At 38.3% G+C, this 16,772-nt stretch overlaps 1 protein-coding gene across 3 annotated transcripts in view; it reads left to right on the top strand.

Annotated features, from left to right (window-relative positions):
- Positions 1 to 6,161: 6,161 nt before the first annotated feature.
- The window catches only part of tapas, a 31,891-nt gene continuing 21,280 nt past the window's right edge, over positions 6,162 to 16,772 (top strand). For 2 of the 3 annotated variants that reach the window (XM_068373928.1, XM_068373930.1), the window contains exons 1-10: positions 6,162 to 6,700; positions 7,584 to 7,672; positions 9,155 to 9,283; positions 9,455 to 9,985; positions 10,447 to 10,605; positions 10,936 to 11,097; positions 11,292 to 11,486; positions 11,619 to 11,782; positions 13,640 to 13,814; positions 13,941 to 14,088. In XM_068373928.1, coding sequence (XP_068230029.1) covers positions 6,592 to 6,700; positions 7,584 to 7,672; positions 9,155 to 9,283; positions 9,455 to 9,985; positions 10,447 to 10,605; positions 10,936 to 11,097; positions 11,292 to 11,486; positions 11,619 to 11,782; positions 13,640 to 13,814; positions 13,941 to 14,088 — 1,861 coding nt within the window. In that variant the 5' untranslated portion in view covers positions 6,162 to 6,591. The remainder of the gene's footprint in view (positions 6,701 to 7,583; positions 7,673 to 9,154; positions 9,284 to 9,454; positions 9,986 to 10,446; positions 10,606 to 10,935; positions 11,098 to 11,291; positions 11,487 to 11,618; positions 11,783 to 13,639; positions 13,815 to 13,940; positions 14,089 to 16,772) is intronic. The other variant, XM_068373929.1, reaches the window with a different exon arrangement.

Genomic DNA, 16,772 nt, shown 5'->3' on the forward strand with positions numbered 1-16,772 from the left:
TTAATAAACCTAATATCGAGCAACACGTGGTTTTATATGCATTGGTAGTACTCTGGGCCCCGTTATTGTAGCGGTAGCAAGTTGATCTGTTTACTGTCAAACCTGATTTCAGCTCGGTAGAATATGGATCTCTCTCTCTCTCTCTCTCTCTCTCTCTCTCTCTCTCTCTCTCAGAGAAGTATCCGGATAATCTTTTAGGTCAAGGTTGTATATCTGAGATTAAGGCCTATATTGAAAATCATACGTCTCAAGATGCTAGCTTACACCTATAGGCCTACGGTTAAATTCCAAAGGATTATTAATCGACATACTTTTATCTTTCTAGGATTTTCAACTCTCTCTCTCTCTCTCTCTCTCTCCTCTCTCTCTCTCTCTCTCTCAAAATTCACCTACATTAGTTGAAGGAAAAACAATTTATATATCCTCTGCGCCCCCGTCGGTACGGTATAGGTTGGGAGCATATCCGTTACTCCTAACTCCTACGGAATATTCCGATCTAGCAGCAGCTAAACGGGGGTGTCATCTGTCAATTGCCCGTCTCGGGCTTGCTTCTCCTTACGCTGGGCCCCTCGACGTCCGCCCACCCAAATGCCACCTCAGAAACACATGTTTTGAGTTTATTGTGCGACTGTGCAACAATGATTGTAGGGCACAACACTGCACATATAATGCAAGAAGCAGGCGAGTCTTGAGACTCTCTCTCTCTCTCTCTCTCTCTCTCTCTCTCTCTCTAGATATGTTTTCTTGAGATTGAAACTCTCTCTCTCTCTCTCTCTCTCTCTCTCTCTCTCTCCAGACATGTTTCTTGATATTGAATCTCTCTCTCTCTCTCTCTCCTCTCTCTCTCTCTCTCTCCAGACATGTTTCTTGAGATTGAATCTCTCTCTCTCTCAAAGTGAATGGAAGCGAAAGTTAGCCAAATTGTAAAGAACGTTTTTTTTTAGTACTGTCTTCACTGTATACGTTTGACCTTGGCATCTTAAGTTCTTTAAGAAGTTACAAATCCACATTATGATATACTTCCTTCCCGTATTATGTATTTAATCGCAAAATTGAGGTACACGAAATAGTGTTCGTCCAGGTGGAAAATGTCACCAAGATTGCATGTCGCCTTGAAAACAATGTCACCAAGATACATGGCTTGAAAACAATCAGTTTCTCCGAAGTGATATTGGTATTGTAATCGAACACTATTATATTACTGCATTTACGTATGACACATTACTGACGTCTAAGTGCAATGACCTTGGTTTCTTGTTAGATTTTCTTATAAATGTTAAAGAAAGATGTTGGAATATATTAATTTTCGTTAAAGTTATTAGATGATACTCTCAAATTACCTATTTCCGCTCATTTAGAGCTTTGTTGGCATCGCTATTGAATCAAAGAAGAAACTATAATATTGGGAACCCTGAAGATAAATAAAATTAGAATAACATTTAAACTATAATTGATTTGTATTATGATAGGATATATTTAGTTCAAAGCATCAATTTAATTTAAAATACGAATTAAATCGTAACACAAAAGTGATGAAAGGTTCGCAGACACTCATTTGACTAGAAACATGACAGCTTAGCTTCAGACGGGCGACACCACTCGGTAAGGCGAGACGTAGTGCTTCTCGTTTGACGTCGAATCACTCGTTTAACAGGTTGACGGACGTGTTGAACCTGTATTAAGTGACATGCAATAAGTGTAGTGGCTCCCTTAGTGCTGTGCTCCAAAGAACAGGGCCCTTTAGTGTACTCTCGTAGGCTGTGGAATGCGAAGTATGTCATTCATGTGCACACAGCTGATTCTATAAGATCCTCCTTTCGTCTGCTGTAGATGAAAGGGATCAGACGGAGGGCGTTTTATTTGTTTGTTTCGACGATGTCATGATGTCTGCTCCAAACGTCGGCGAATACCGCGAGTGTCTCCAGCCTATGGGATGTTTGTAGTTTGGGATTATAACATCGGGGGTCTGATGGAGCGAAGAAATGTGAGGTATTCCGGGGGGGGAAAGTGAGTGTGTGCCAGGTGTGAGAGACGAAGAATACCGATAGTCGACTTGTCCCCCCTGGGGCAAGTCACCACCGCCCAATTTGAGGGGGGGCCGCCTTTAAGGGGGTGAAAATTACAATGACCATTCACCATGTTACGCAGTAATATGTATCTAGTAGGCCTGTTTAGTAGCACTGTTTATGCTAATATTTATAACCATTAGACATTTATGCTATAACCAATAGACTCGTTTATGCTTATAACCAGTAGAACTGTTTGCCAGTTAATGCTATTATAACCAGTAGAGATATTTATGCCATTATTTATAACCATTACACCTGTTTATGCTGTTTATAACCAGCAGGACTATTTTCTCTATTTATGACCAGTATACCTGTTTGTTATTATTCATTATCAGTAAGTCTTTATGCATAATCAGTAGGCCCATTGTCTTAAGTTTTGATTGATTGTCGAGTGATTATAAGGCCTATGGTAGGAAGTGGTCAGTGACACGCAGATTGTAAATTTGTTGAAAAAGTGTTTCATGTCATTATGTGCATTTTAAAACCCTTGATTACATTTTTAATAGATGGGTTTCTCATGCTAGGAGTAATGTTTGATTAAATGGTTGTGGTGGCCGATGTAGTAACGTCCCTTACTGGGGTTTGAGTCCCGCTCATATCTGTTAGTTCCTTTGGTCGCTGCAACCTCACCATCCTTGTGAGCTAAAGATGGGGGTTTTGGGGAGCCTGTAGGTCTATCTGTTGAGTCATTGCCTAGCCCTCCTTGGTCCTAGCTTGGGTGGGGCGCTGACCATATGTATATATGGTCAGTCTCTATTGCGTTCGTCCTGCTCGATATGGCAATGTCACCATTCCCTTGCCTCTGCCATTCAGGAGTGGCCTTTAAACCTTAAAAAAACCACAATGTTAGTTTGCTGCCTTAGACCTTCTCCAGACTGATAAATTGGATTAATCTTCTGTTGGGTTAATTTTTCATTAGTGCATCTTAGGGTAAATTTTCCATCTGTCATAACCCTTAGGTTAATTTAACACCTTTAAATTACACCATAATAAATTTCCTCTAAGGCTAAATTTGATCACCCTAAATATTACCACTGGTGTTAGAACAAGTTATATAGCCTCTAGGTACTAAAGGTTAGCGTAGCCTAGTCTACCTTAGTGCTAGTCCACCATTTTAAAAAATTACCATACTTTAACTCGAAGGGACATAGAAGCTGTGTAGCTCGAATGACTAGCAAATTAATCTTTTAGTAATACTACTTCTTGGGGTTAGCTAGGTTTATTGTTTCATCTTGGATTAACATAGGCCGGATGTTAATCGTATATTATACCATATTCGCAAGAATGTTTTGCCAAAAAGTCCTGTCCCATGTAGGAAATATACTTGGATTAAAACCTACAACTTTCCGAATTTACTTTCACGAAGCCTTTGGGAAAGAATGCTTTGGTGAAGCTATTCTTATGTTGCTCAAATGTCTTTTAACTTGCCAGTTGACCTGTATGCATGTTTAATGCTCTGGCAACGATTAGGTACTCACCAGTGAGGTAGGCGTGGCAACCTGTGTTAGGTTAGTTAAGTCGAGCAATGGTATTTTTAGATGCTATTATTAAAATTCTGTACTGCCAGTTTTTTAATTCAGGGAAAGGTGCATAGATGGCAGCATACAGTACAATGACATATGACTTAGTACTGAATAAGGCACCTTATGTGTTCAAGGTTAATTATGTCTATAATAGTCCACCATCATGGCTTTAAAAAACGAACTTCAAACTACAAAGGTCTTTTGACTCAGGTGAAGTCAAACTGCCATGGTGACCACACCTCAAGGTAAATTAAAAACCAGTAAACCAAATATACTGGATATTATTCTTTTATTGTTTGGAGCAGGATTTTGATAGTGCATCATTGCTTACTCATAACTTCAGGGTTGTGGTGGCCGATGTGGTAGTGACCCCCTACTGGTGAACGCCAGACTGGGGTTCAGTTCCCACTCAAACTCGTTAGTTTCTTTGGTCGCTGTAACCTCGCCATCCTTGTGAGCTAAGGCTGAGGGATTTTGGGCAACCTATAGGTCTATCTGCTGAGTTATCAGTAGCCTTTGCTTGGTCCTCCTTGATCCTAGATTGGGTGGAGAGGGGCTAGGGCACGGATCACATGTATATATGGTCAGTCTCTAGGGCATTGTCCTGCTCGATAGGGCAATGTCACTGTCCCTTGTCCCTGCCATTCATGCGCAGCCTTTAAAACCTTTAACGATAATTTAAAAGTAGAATAAACAATGTAGGTGAATTGTTGAGTCTAATAAGGTTAGACAAAACAGCGCCATGCTTTAATGGTTATTGGCTATACATGGAAATTTCCTCTGTTCATCCTTGCTCTTCTGAGTCATAAACAACTTGGTCAGTAATGAGATATGCAGTATTTATTTGATGTGATCTTCTTGGTGAGAGAAGTGTATATGTGTAAAGTACCATATCCCTCCAGGCATTATAATTTAGTAGGTTAACCATGAAAGAATAAAGCTTCCACTAAGCTGCCTAAGTTAATGGGTGCATTCTTACAGTAGGTGTGCAAAGTTTGATAACAAAAGAATTTCCCCCAAATTAAAGAGGGCAGCATTGTAAACATAGGTGGACAATGACCAATTAAAGTCATAACTATTTTAACTGTCCAAGCTTGGCTCTTGGGAAGGTCATTTAACAATTTTTACATTGGTAGATCTTATACACATTTACAGAACTGTATTAACCTTATGTAGAGTAAAAGATTAGTGCAGCTACAGTGTTTCATACAAATTTTGAATGTGGATAAATTTTTCAACAATATTTATATTTAAAAAATTTAAAGATATATTATGGAGTAAATATCTTGAAGACAATGATGCAAGTAACCTTCCATCGTTTTTGCTTGCATCACGTTCTTAACCCGGTGAATCCTATAAGATGGGGTGGCCGATGTGGTAATGTCCCTGACTGGCGAAAGCCAGGCTGGGGTTTGAGCCCCACTCAAACTCGTTAGTTCCTTTGGTCGCAGCAACCTCACCATCCTTGTGAGCTAAGGATAAGGGGTTTGGGGCAGCTTATAGGTCTATCTGCTGAGCCAATGTCTGGCCCTCCTTGGTCCTAGCTTTGGTGGAGAGGGGACTTCGGCGCTGATCATATGTATATATGGTCAGTCTCTAGATCATTGTCCTGTTTGATAGGGCAATGTTACTGTCTCTTGCCTCTGCCAGTCATGAGCAGCCTTAGAACCTTTAAATGATTAGCATTTTTACATCAGTGATTTTTACCCCCTTCATCCCAATACTGTATTTTACATAAAGGAATTTTCTTTTTTTTTTACAAAATAGTGTAGTATATAAAAAATAAAATATACAATAATTTTGTTTAAAAGGTACTGTGGTACAAAATTCGCTAATTTTTTGTTTTAAAGGTCCTATGGTTTGAGTAATGAATAATTTTTTTTTTTGGGGGGGGGTCAGTGTAGAGGTACAGTGTAAAATAGTAACTGTAAAGTCTATATCATGACAAATGAAAAATCATTGTTAAGCAATTAATTGCTTAAACTACTGTACGGAAGCACAGCTCGAGAAACTCAGTGGTTTAAGAGCATGTGATGCTAGTGCAGGTTATTGCCTTTGGCACACGGGACATTGTGGTTGGTTAATGTTCCTCAGACATACGGTTATTTGATGGTTCATGTAACTTTCTCCCTGGTTGAGCATAATTTTATTATCAGTTGTGCAGTTTTGAGATTTTGTTCGCTAATTGTTAAAAAGTTAGCCTTGGTTAGTCACCTGCTGGTCATAAGTTATTTTATTGTCTGTATACATAATCTTTATGGAAATTTCCTATTAAATGCTAATTTCCCTTTATTGTTATTTGCTTTTTCAATACCAGTCTTATAGTTAGAGAGTGCACTGTGGTGACTCAACTTTTAGAAAATGTGGTCCAATTTTGTATTAAGAATTATCTATAGTTGATAATGATTAAATGCCAAAATGGCTGAGGGCTTCTGATTTAATAGGTAATTATAAAAAAAAACTTCTGCAAAAAAATAAGAAACACTCAATATCGCCTTCCAGTAGTATGTTTTATGCGAGTGTAGGTCCAAATGCTGAATCATTTAATGACTGCTGTATTTAATTTCAGGTGTAAAGAGGATGAAGTGAGAGGAGCTAAAATCAACCAGCCCTTGGAATTACAGTCTACAGATTGTAGTTAACAAAGTGCTCGGTGTGATTTTATTTTGATGACTACTGGCAATACTTTTGTCAAAGAACCTTAAGCTTTAAAAAAAAAAAAAAAGATAAAGGCATCTGTTGCTTACGCACTACCTAATGCGCACGTGTCGTGTGCATGACCCGTCTTTACAAATGCTATGCATATTGACTTCGACTATTAGTAATAAGCCCAAGTAGACTTTAGTGAACAAATCCTCAACCTTTCGTGTGTCGGTGAGATATTCCATTGCAATTGTCCTGGAGAAAGTGAAATGTTTAATGTGTCCTAGCGTTAGTTGCAATCGGAATTATATTATGTGCTGTTCTACCGAGTAATTGACAAAGTCTTTGACATCATTATGGCCACCAACAATGCAAGTATTGAGAAACTCCAAGAGGAAGTGCTGAACTCGCTCCAGTCGCTCATAAGCTCTTGTGGTGGGGAATGTCAGGCTGATACACTTCAAAGTGAGTATAGTATTGTTTTGTAAGAGTTTAATATTTTAGTGATTTCTATTACGGTATTTGAAAATAGTATGTGTATTGCACCCTATATGGTCATGATTCTGAATTTATCAAGACTTGAGCATTAAATATTTTGTAAAAATTATAACTATTATTGATTGCCTGATTGATTCAGAGTTCTCTGGTATCCTTACATCAGAGGTCATTGATGCTGAAATTATTAGCGATTTCAGGGTTGTGACGATAAGTATTGACTCCTTACAAGAACTGACGTTGGATGCTCTTGTTCAAAATTTATAATGAACAGCAGAATGATCTTGTTCAAAATTTGTAATGAAACGCTCATACCAGTAGCACATAATGATGCACATAGTTCTTAATTTACCTAGTTCGTACATTCAAGAAGTTGTAAGTTGAATTTTGTAAAGTTTTGGTTTAGGGTAAGCTTCACCTAACTTAATCCCTATGATTTTCAGCCAGAAAACTTCAAATTAATCAATCAGCAGGGAAAGTCAAGAAATTGTTCAGTTTCATATGGAAAATGTTGTCTTGCTTACTGCATTAGATTAATATTATTTTATTCCAGTATTTCATAATGAACTCGTAATACAATATCTGAAATATATGATTAATGGGATTTGTGTATCTGAATGTTGTAAGTCATGGTCCTTCTTGTATTGATAGGCTGTTCATCTGAATTCATTGATCGGTGGCTGTCCTTTCCATGAATGACATTGAAAAAGAGCATAATTTTTATACACGATTTATTTCTTTAGTTTTTCGTTGTCAGTATGAACTTCCCATTTGCAGTTGGAAACTGGAAGAAAAGAATATAATTATTTGTTTGCTGTTTTAAAGGTGTTAATGCTGTTATTTTGCATTGCAGAGGACTACAGAGATCTGCTGGGTTCAGCTGTCCCAATCAAGAAATTCAGTCATGGAACATTTGCCAGCTTTTTACTTGCCTATCCAAAAGTAAGTTTAGTTATTTCAGTAATTGAGAGTCGAGATCTTTTATTTTCACTACCGATTAGTATAATGATAATAGCCTCTTCAATGGTAATTAATCTTTGTTAAGGGCCAGTCCTTTGACTCCAGGCAATCAGAACAAGAGGCCTATTTTCAGATTTTCTCCTTTCGACTAATGTGCCATTAGTGCACCTCTCATGGTGCACTGTAGGCTTTTACCTTAGTTGTACATTGGTGCTCAATGGACTCGCAGGCCCCTGCACTCGGTTATATAGCCTAATTATATAAATCCAGTCCCTCAATGGTGCTAGGTTATAGGGTAATTACTTGAAGAGCTCTCGCCTGGAGGAGAGAGCGAGATTGTGATATTTATATTGCTTTGTGAAATATTGAGTCCTCATGTAATAACTTTACTCCAAGTTGAGGTGCTATAGGTCTTATTGTAATTACCATTATGTTACTGGGAATCTTGCAAAAACCAGAAATATTGAGGGTCGTCCGTATAGATACGGAATGCAAACAGTTTTAAGAACTTTCATGGTAATTTGTTCCTTTAGGTCTTTGACTTGTTAACCCTTTTACCCCCAGGCTCTTTGGAAATTTCCAACTCTTAACCCCCAAGGGGTTATTTTTCCCCTGCACATTTTGCAGTATATTTTATTAAAATTGCTCTAACAGCCTTAATTTTTGTCATAGAGAGGTCAGGTTGGTCTCATTCTCTTGGAAAATGCCTGATTTTTCTTAAAAAATTATTAAAAATATGAAAAAAAAAAAAATTTATGGCATTTTTTAGCAAGGACGTACCGGTACGTTCATGGGGGTAAAGGGATGAGTTTAGTGAAACGTACCAGTACGTCCTTTGGGGGTAAAAGGGTTAATTATACCCGGACAGTAACAATTTCTCCGTATGCCATATTTCACTATTTTTATCTCTGTCCCTCATTGGTCTTCATTGCTTTGCTCTGTTTATAAACAACAAAATTGCGAGACATGGTTGTTTTTGCTGCCACTGATCCAGGCAAAAATGCTCGTCCACCGAGATTTGCTGTTTAACAACTGAGCCTCAAGGCAAGAAGGTTATTAATGTTTATTGAATAAACCAAAGCAAGTGCTTGGAGGCATATTTTAGCGTTTATCCTGATTATAGAGATTTTAAAATGGCCAGTGATTACTAAAATAGATTAAATCTTTTTCACATAAATGAACAAAAATGACACCATCACAACTTGACTGGATATAATAACATTAAACGTATCGTATCCAAGGGTTAGAAACTTCTACTTAAGATTAACTGCTGCCCATAGTCAATATATGGAACAGATTAACAGCTACTTTAGGACCTAGTACTGTACTGGATATTCTCGTTTTTGAACAATTATATGAACACAATCAACTTCACTTTTTCATTCCTTGAATGTGTCATTGAATAAACTAGTAATAGTAAGTCTTTAAAGCTACTTGCCAACTTCTAATTTAAATTACTTGCAGGTTTTTGTTTGTACGAATAGAGGTGGACAACTGTATGTTAGGTTGAAAGATGACAAAAATGCTTCGCATATCGCCAAATTTGCAAGAGAACAGAAGAAAGCTACACGTAAAATAAAAGGGAAACCAAAGGTGCAGTATCTTTTTAGTGTTATGGTATATCTAGGAAAAACTTGACAATTTTATGTATGCAATGGGTACTATATTATATAGTATTTGTGGTATTACAGAAAGTTTTGTATAAATGAATTTTTTTTTTTTTTTTTGTATAATTAGAGTTAATATTAAACCAATACTTTTTAGCCTGGGAGAAGACCTGTCTTTTCATCATGGATGCCAGCGCATGATATAAGGCAAATTAGTGCAGATATTCATCAAAACTGGCGTGAACCTTTTAAACCTATTCAGACTACTACGAATGGTCCCCGTTCAAGGAACCCCAGGGCCACCATTGAGAGAAAACCGTCTTTTCCTGCTCCACAGAGGCAGTTTGGGAAACCTTTTAGGTCACAGGCCCCACCAAGAAGGCCTGATTATCCTCAGGCTGTTACGAGAAATGCACCGTTAACTAAACCAAGGTTCTCGCAACCAGATAAACCAAAATCACCTCCGCCCGGGAAGCCAAAGTCTCCACCACCAACCGTTACAAAACTGCCAACGACGGGGCCTGTGAAGTCAAAATTGCCACCTACAGTAAATGTTAGATCACCTTTATTGCCCACACCACCAATACCAAAGAACAATCCTTCAGCATTGTATTATAATGATGGCAATTTTAGTTTTCCCAGAGCCATTAGAGATAATCAAGATAAGCAGTATGCTCCTTACTTTGAGGTAAAGTCTCGCGCTCTCGTATATTAGTTACAAATATGCATTATGTGACTTACGTCATTGGGACATTTGAAATACCTGTATTGTACTATATGGTAAGAATATATAATGCCATTTATTTACCATCGTTACCCTTTTATGATTTTAATTTATGAAAAATTGTTCATCAACTTGAAAAAACTGCACAGTAGCAGTTCATCATAGTTTGAATGAAAATAATATATAAATTTGAGTTGTAAATCCAATCCATGAATTTTTGCCTCAATTTCCTTTTGTTGAAAAGTTACTCGACAGGATTCTAAAAGCTGTTGAAGGTGATTTCCAGTTGTTCGCCAAAATAATAAACCTTTCGTTATTTATTATGGATATTTCTTTGGCTGGAAGGTAGCCAGCCTTAGCTGCTGGTTGATATTGTATGCTAACTTTCATGTTTTATTTATATATTCAAATTTAAATATTTTAAGGTCCCTCCACGATTCAAGAAAACTGAGACTAAGCCTGTCGTCAGAACGTTCAAGCAAACTTTGGAGGAAGAGATCAAGCGTAAAGGCATCAAGCAGGACCTGGTATTCCGTTCCATTCCTTGTGGCAAGAAAACACAACATTGGGTATCCGTTGTCAATGTAAGTACTTGGGTTAAGGTGCCTTTGTTTTGCCGATATTTTGAGATGTCAGGATGATCCGCTTGTAGCGTACATTTTATTAAGGTAGTCGATTTGTTTAGAGTGGCATTATTGACATACAAATGTTCTTGTCACTGCTGAGAAAGTAATGGTACTGTTGGTGCAGCTATTCTTCTGTCCGAATCAGCTGCATTTGTAGTTTAAACTAAAGTATTAGATTTACCATGTGTAATTTTTCTTTCATAAATAGTAGTAGGTTTTTTTATAACTGCCTATGATGTAAGGAATTCTTTTTTGATAAATTTCTTTTGCAAAATCAATTTTTGGCAGGTCAATGGTACGTCTGTGAGTAGCTACCCAGGGGAGTTTGTAAACGTTCAAGACGCTGAGGAAGAGGTTGCTCGCAAGGCCCTTGAAATTTTGAAGCAACATGAAGAAACTCAATATCCAGTAACCGGGGACCTCAAGACTTCTATTGATAGGGTTGAGAAGGTATATTTATTAATAAATTTGATTTATAAGATCAGAGGAGGTATTTTTTTTATTAATAAATTTGATTTTCAAGGTCATTGTAAATAATTTTTCTGTTGCAGGTAATAAATAATTAGCTTTTAATGTAATTATCGTATTTAGTTTTTGAAATTTAGTTCTCGATCTCTAATCACATTTTCTAATTAAACCTTCAGATTCTAATAAGTGAGGCGGGTGGCGTAGTATGGTTAGATCTTGTTCAAAACCTTTACAAGGAGAATTACCATGAAGTTTTGCCTGACAACTGGGCGAAGGAGGTGGAAAAATTTAATAAAGATAACAACATCAAGTATGGAGTTGTTGTTGATAACCCTGTATTAGACAGGTGGACTGTTCAGCTAAAACAACAGGTAAGAAATCCTCTCTTCTTCTGCTGTTCTGTTCTTGTATGTTACTGACCTCAACATTAATGAAGAGAAAAAAAATAGAGTTTTGATAATACAGTACTTAAGAATGATAAGATTTGATTATTTCATTAACAGGAAACTACAAACACCACTCCATATTTTGCTCCATCTCAAGAGTCTGAAGCTATGTCTGCTATGTACGAGAATTTCCGGCAGCAGTATATCGAAAACCCAGGTGAAACGTACACTCAAGAAACTGGACAAGAATTCAATGGCATTCATTACCAATTAAAAGACAAGTAGGTGTTTTATTTGTGTGTCAATATAGTTTTACCTTTTAGTAATTGTCTGAATTTTCCCCGTCTTATTCTGAATTCCCATACACTTTTTCCCATGATTTTCAGTTACCGGATACTGCGTTAATCTTCCACATCATTGCATCCATTTCTGTGTATCTACCATGAAACTTCTCCCAAATTTAGGAGGTAGCTAACATAAAAAAAAAAAAAAACGAAAAGGTATTTTTTCCTTCATCGTTCCTCTTTGCCTGATGAAGGACCCTCTCCTGTCTTCCATCACAAATGAAGCTTCTTCATTTACTGACTTCCCTACTGCTGTTACCTCAGCTGTCACCAAGGTGACCTGAGGTAGCAACAGGGTCTATCGGAATTACCTCGCAATTGCTTGCCGTTAATTTCTATTCCTATCATGCTCTTTTGCCTCTCTCACATTATTCTCCTGTCAGCTAGGGCTTTCTTCACTTCATCCATCCACCTAAACCTTGGCCTTCCTCTTACACTTCTCCCATCAACTTGCATTCTTCACTTCCTTCAGCAGACAACTATTTTCCTTCCTCTCTACATGCCCAAAACCACCTCAGCACATTCATAAATTCATAAACTCTAGCTGCTAACTTATTTCTCATACCCATTCTCATACTCACTACTCAAGTTCCTAACTCTTATCTAGTCAAGATACACCAGCCATACACTTCATCTTGAACACATTCCATCTCTGTCTGTCACTTTCATTCTCTATAACTTGGATCTGTACATTGCAGTAGGTACAATCACCTTCAGACAGAATGCTCTTTACATTCATTCCTAACTTTCTGTTCTTTACCATACCCTTCACTGCCCCGAACACTTTACATCCTTCATTCACTTTCTGATGTGCATCGGCTTCTACTTAATTTGCAGTCCTCAACCAAGCACATGAGCATTCTCATCTCTACAGCCCCATGGCAACATCACAAGTCTGTGTCTCAACTCCACTTTCACTGGAAACCACTCGCTTCATTCCCTATCCTAACACCATTTACTGCTCAAGCATAAACTCTTCACTGCTTACAGCAACGTTCCACCAATTCCATATGACCTCATCACATTCCACATCGCATCTCTTTCATATAAGCTTTTTCCAGATCCATAAGTGCAAAAGTTATGCCTCTTTAGTTTTTGCTAAATATTTCTTGCAAATCACCCTGACTGATCATACATCCCCTACCTCTTCTAAAGCCACCCTGCGCTCTAAGATTGTATCCTCTGTTTTATCCTTAATCTTATTAGTTAACACTACCATACACTTTTCCAACCACACTTAACAAATAATACCCCTAGAATTGCAGTACTCATGCACATTTCCCTTTTTTTTTTTTGTATAGTGGAACAATATTGTACACACTCACACCCAGTCCTGTGGTATTGTTGACATGTCTCTACTAATGTACTTTCTAGTGAAAATATTACGTTTTTTTTTATTGTCTTCAAAATATCTACGGTAATTATATTCATATCAATCACCCATTATATTTGTCAAATTTTTATGATTCACATATATTGTGCATTCGAGTTTTATAGTTTAAGGAAAATCAGTGGGGAGATAGATGTAGCTACTGTATTCTTTAGAAATCAGTCTGAAGACAGGCTTCAAAACTAATTAGAAATTGTTGCACCAGGGGCAGGTGTTCTCTCGCCTACTGTGAGGAAGATTCAAATTACAATTTATGTTCTATTGCAGTTGCAGTTTTATTTAATTAAATTTGATTAGGAGACCTTTTTTAAGAGAATTAAATGGGAAATGTATGGCTACAGTATGCAGTACTGTGTTTACATAATTGTTGCTAAAAGTGACGTTGCATATCTCTATCTTTTCAGTATGAACTTGGTTAACGGTATTAGCGAGATGAACATTTTGGAAACTGAACAAAATGAAGAATCACAACTGCTGCCAAGTTTGGAATTGCCAATGACCAACTATTGGGATATTTACGTCACCTACATAGAGGACCTCAGCAGAGTTAATTTCCGTCTGATTGGAGAAAATTACAGTGTGAGTACAAGCGTAGTCCAAAGATTATTGGAGGTGTGATTTTGACGAGTATAATGATCACATGTATTGTATGTTTTTCTCTTGGTATTTAAATGAATTTTGTATGTTTTGCTTTATGTTCCTCAGGGTGCTTATGAAGACATGATTACTGAAATGGAATTGTATTACATGGAGGATAAGAACAAATCTCAAGTAACTGAACCCAAGAAGGGCCATATCTATGCTGCTTCTCATGATGATTCTTGGTGCAGGGTGAAGGTCCTAAAAGTTTCAGGTAACCTATGATAATTGTTTATGTATGTGGCCGCGGGGGCTTAAAACAATTAGAATAGCGCCAACGTTATCCCTGCGTTGCGTGTCGTAAGAGGCGACTAAAAGGGACGTGATGAGGGGGCTGGGAACCCCCTCTCCTGTATAAAAAATCCTGTGAGACAGCAACAAAGAGATGGGGGGAGAGTGACTGCTCCCCGCACTCTAGTTTTGGGGTGTCTGAATGTGCGTGGATGTAGTACGATAGAGAGTAAAAGATGTGAGATTCGAAGTATGTTTAGAAGTAGAAGGATGGATGTATTGGCCTAGTGTGAGACAAAGATGAAAGGAAAGGGTGAAGTGATGTTTGGTGAAATGTCTGGTAGAGTGTCTGGGATTGAAAGGGGAAGAGCGAGAGAGGGTGTGGCTTTATTGCTGAGTGAATGGATGACAGGTAAAGTAGTGGAATGGAAGGAGATGTCATCTAGGTTAATGTGGGTAAGGGTTAGGTTGGGTAGGGAATGTTGGGCGTTTGTCAGTGCGTATGGGCCAGGTAGTGAGAAAAGTGAAGAAGAGCGGAATGAGTTCTGGAATGAACTAACTAGGTGTGTAGAAGGACTGGGTAGAAGGAATTATGTAGTTGTTATGGGTGACTTAAATGCTAGAGTGGGCGCTGGAGAGGTAGAAGGTGTCATTGGGAAGTATGGCGTACCAGGTGAAAATGAGAGTGGTGAGAGACTGGTAGATATGTGTGTTGAACAAGAGATGGTAATAAGTGCTTGCTTTTTTAAAAAGAAAGATAAAAATAAGTATACATGGGTAAGAGTGGCAAATGGAAGAGTAGTAAAAAGGGCATTAATGGATTATGTGTTGATAACTAAAAGAATGTTTGGAAGGTTGAAAGACGTGCACGTGTTTAGGGGTATGGCTAATGGTATATCTGATCATTTTTTGGTGGAAGGAAAATTAGTTGTAGCAAAAGAGTGGGGGAATAGAGTAGGTGGATGTAAAAGGGAGCTAGTGAGGGTTGAAAAGCTAATAAAACCGGGGGTAAAAAGTAAATATCAGGAAAGGTTGAAAATGGTATATGACGAGGGGAGAGTAAGAGAAACTGGTAATTTAGAGGAGGAGTGGAAGTTAGTAAAAGAAAATTTTGTTGGGATTGCAAGTGATGTATGTGGCAAGAAGGTTGTTGGAGGCAGCATGAGAAAGGGCAGTGAATGGTGGAATGAAGGAGTGAAGGTAAAAGTGGAAGAGAAAAAGAGGGCTTTTGAAGAATGGCTGCAGAGTAATAGTATAGAGAAGTATGAAAAATAGAGAGAAAAAGGTGGAAGTAAAGCGCAAGGTACGTGAGGCAAAGAGGGCAGCTGACCTGAGGTGGGGTCAGGGACTGGGTCAGTCATATGAAGAGAATAAGAAGAAGTTTTGGAAAGAAGTGAAGAGAGTAAGGAAGGCCGGCGCAAGAATTGAAGAGACAGTGAAAGATGGAAATGGAAGGTTGTTAAAAGGAGAGGAGGCAAGGAAAAGGTGGGCAGAATATTTTGAAAGTTTGCTGAATGTTGAGGATGATAGGGAGGCAGATATAATTGCTGTTCCTGGTGTTGAGGTGCCAGTGATGGGAGATGAGAATGAGAGAGAGATTACAATAGAGGAAGTGAGGAGAGCACTAGATGAAACGAGAGTAGGAAAAGCTTCTGGTATGGATGGTGTGAAAGCTGTGATGTTGAAGGAAGGGGGTGTGACTGTACTTGAATGGTTGGTGAGATTGTTTAATGTGTGTTTTGTGTTGTCAATGGTACCAGCAGATTGGGTCTGTGCATGTATTGTACCACTATATAAGGGTAAGGGAGATGTGCATGAGTGTTGTAATTCAAGAGGTATTAGTTTGTTGAGTGTAGTTGGAAAAGTGTATGGTAGAGTACTGATTAATAGGATTAAGGATAAAACAAAGAATGCAATCTTGGAAGTACAGGGTGGTTTTAGAAGAGGTAGGGGTTGTATGAATCAGATTTTTACAGTTAGGCCGATATGCAAGAAATATTTAGCAAAAGGTAAGGAGGTGTATGTTGCGTTTATGGATCTGGAGAAAGCATATGATACAGTTGATAGGGAAGCAATGTCGAATGTGATGAGGTTATATGGAGTTGGTGGAAGGTTGTTGCAAGCAGTGAAAAGTTTCTACAAAGGTAGTAAAGCATGTGTTAGAATAGGAAATGAAGTGATCGATTGGTTTCCGGTGAGAGTGGGGCTGAGACAGGGATGTGTGATGTCGCCGTGGTTGTTTAACTTGTATGTTGATGGAGTGGTGAGAGAGGTGAATGCTCGAGTGCTTGGACGAGGATTAAAACTGGTAGGTGAGAATGACCATGAATGGGAGGTAAATCAGTTGTTGTTTGCGGATGATACTGTACTGATAGCAGACACAGAAGAGAAGCTTGACCGACTAGTGACAGAATTTGGAAGGGTGTGTGAGAGAAGGAAGTTGAGAGTTAATGTGGGTAAGAGTAAGGTTATGAGATGTACGAGAAGGGAAGGTGGTGCAAGGTTGAATGTCATGTTGAATGGAGAGTTACTTGAGGAGGTGGATCAGTTTAAGTACTTGGGGTCTGTTGTTGCAGCAAATGGTGGAGTGGAAGCAGATGTACGTCAGAGTCAATGAAGGTTGCAAAGTGTTGGGGGCAGTTAAGGGAGTAGTAAAAAATAGAGGGT

The sequence above is a fragment of the Palaemon carinicauda genome, chromosome 5 (assembly GCF_036898095.1).
Source record: "Palaemon carinicauda isolate YSFRI2023 chromosome 5, ASM3689809v2, whole genome shotgun sequence".
Classification (NCBI taxonomy): domain Eukaryota; kingdom Metazoa; phylum Arthropoda; class Malacostraca; order Decapoda; family Palaemonidae; genus Palaemon; species Palaemon carinicauda.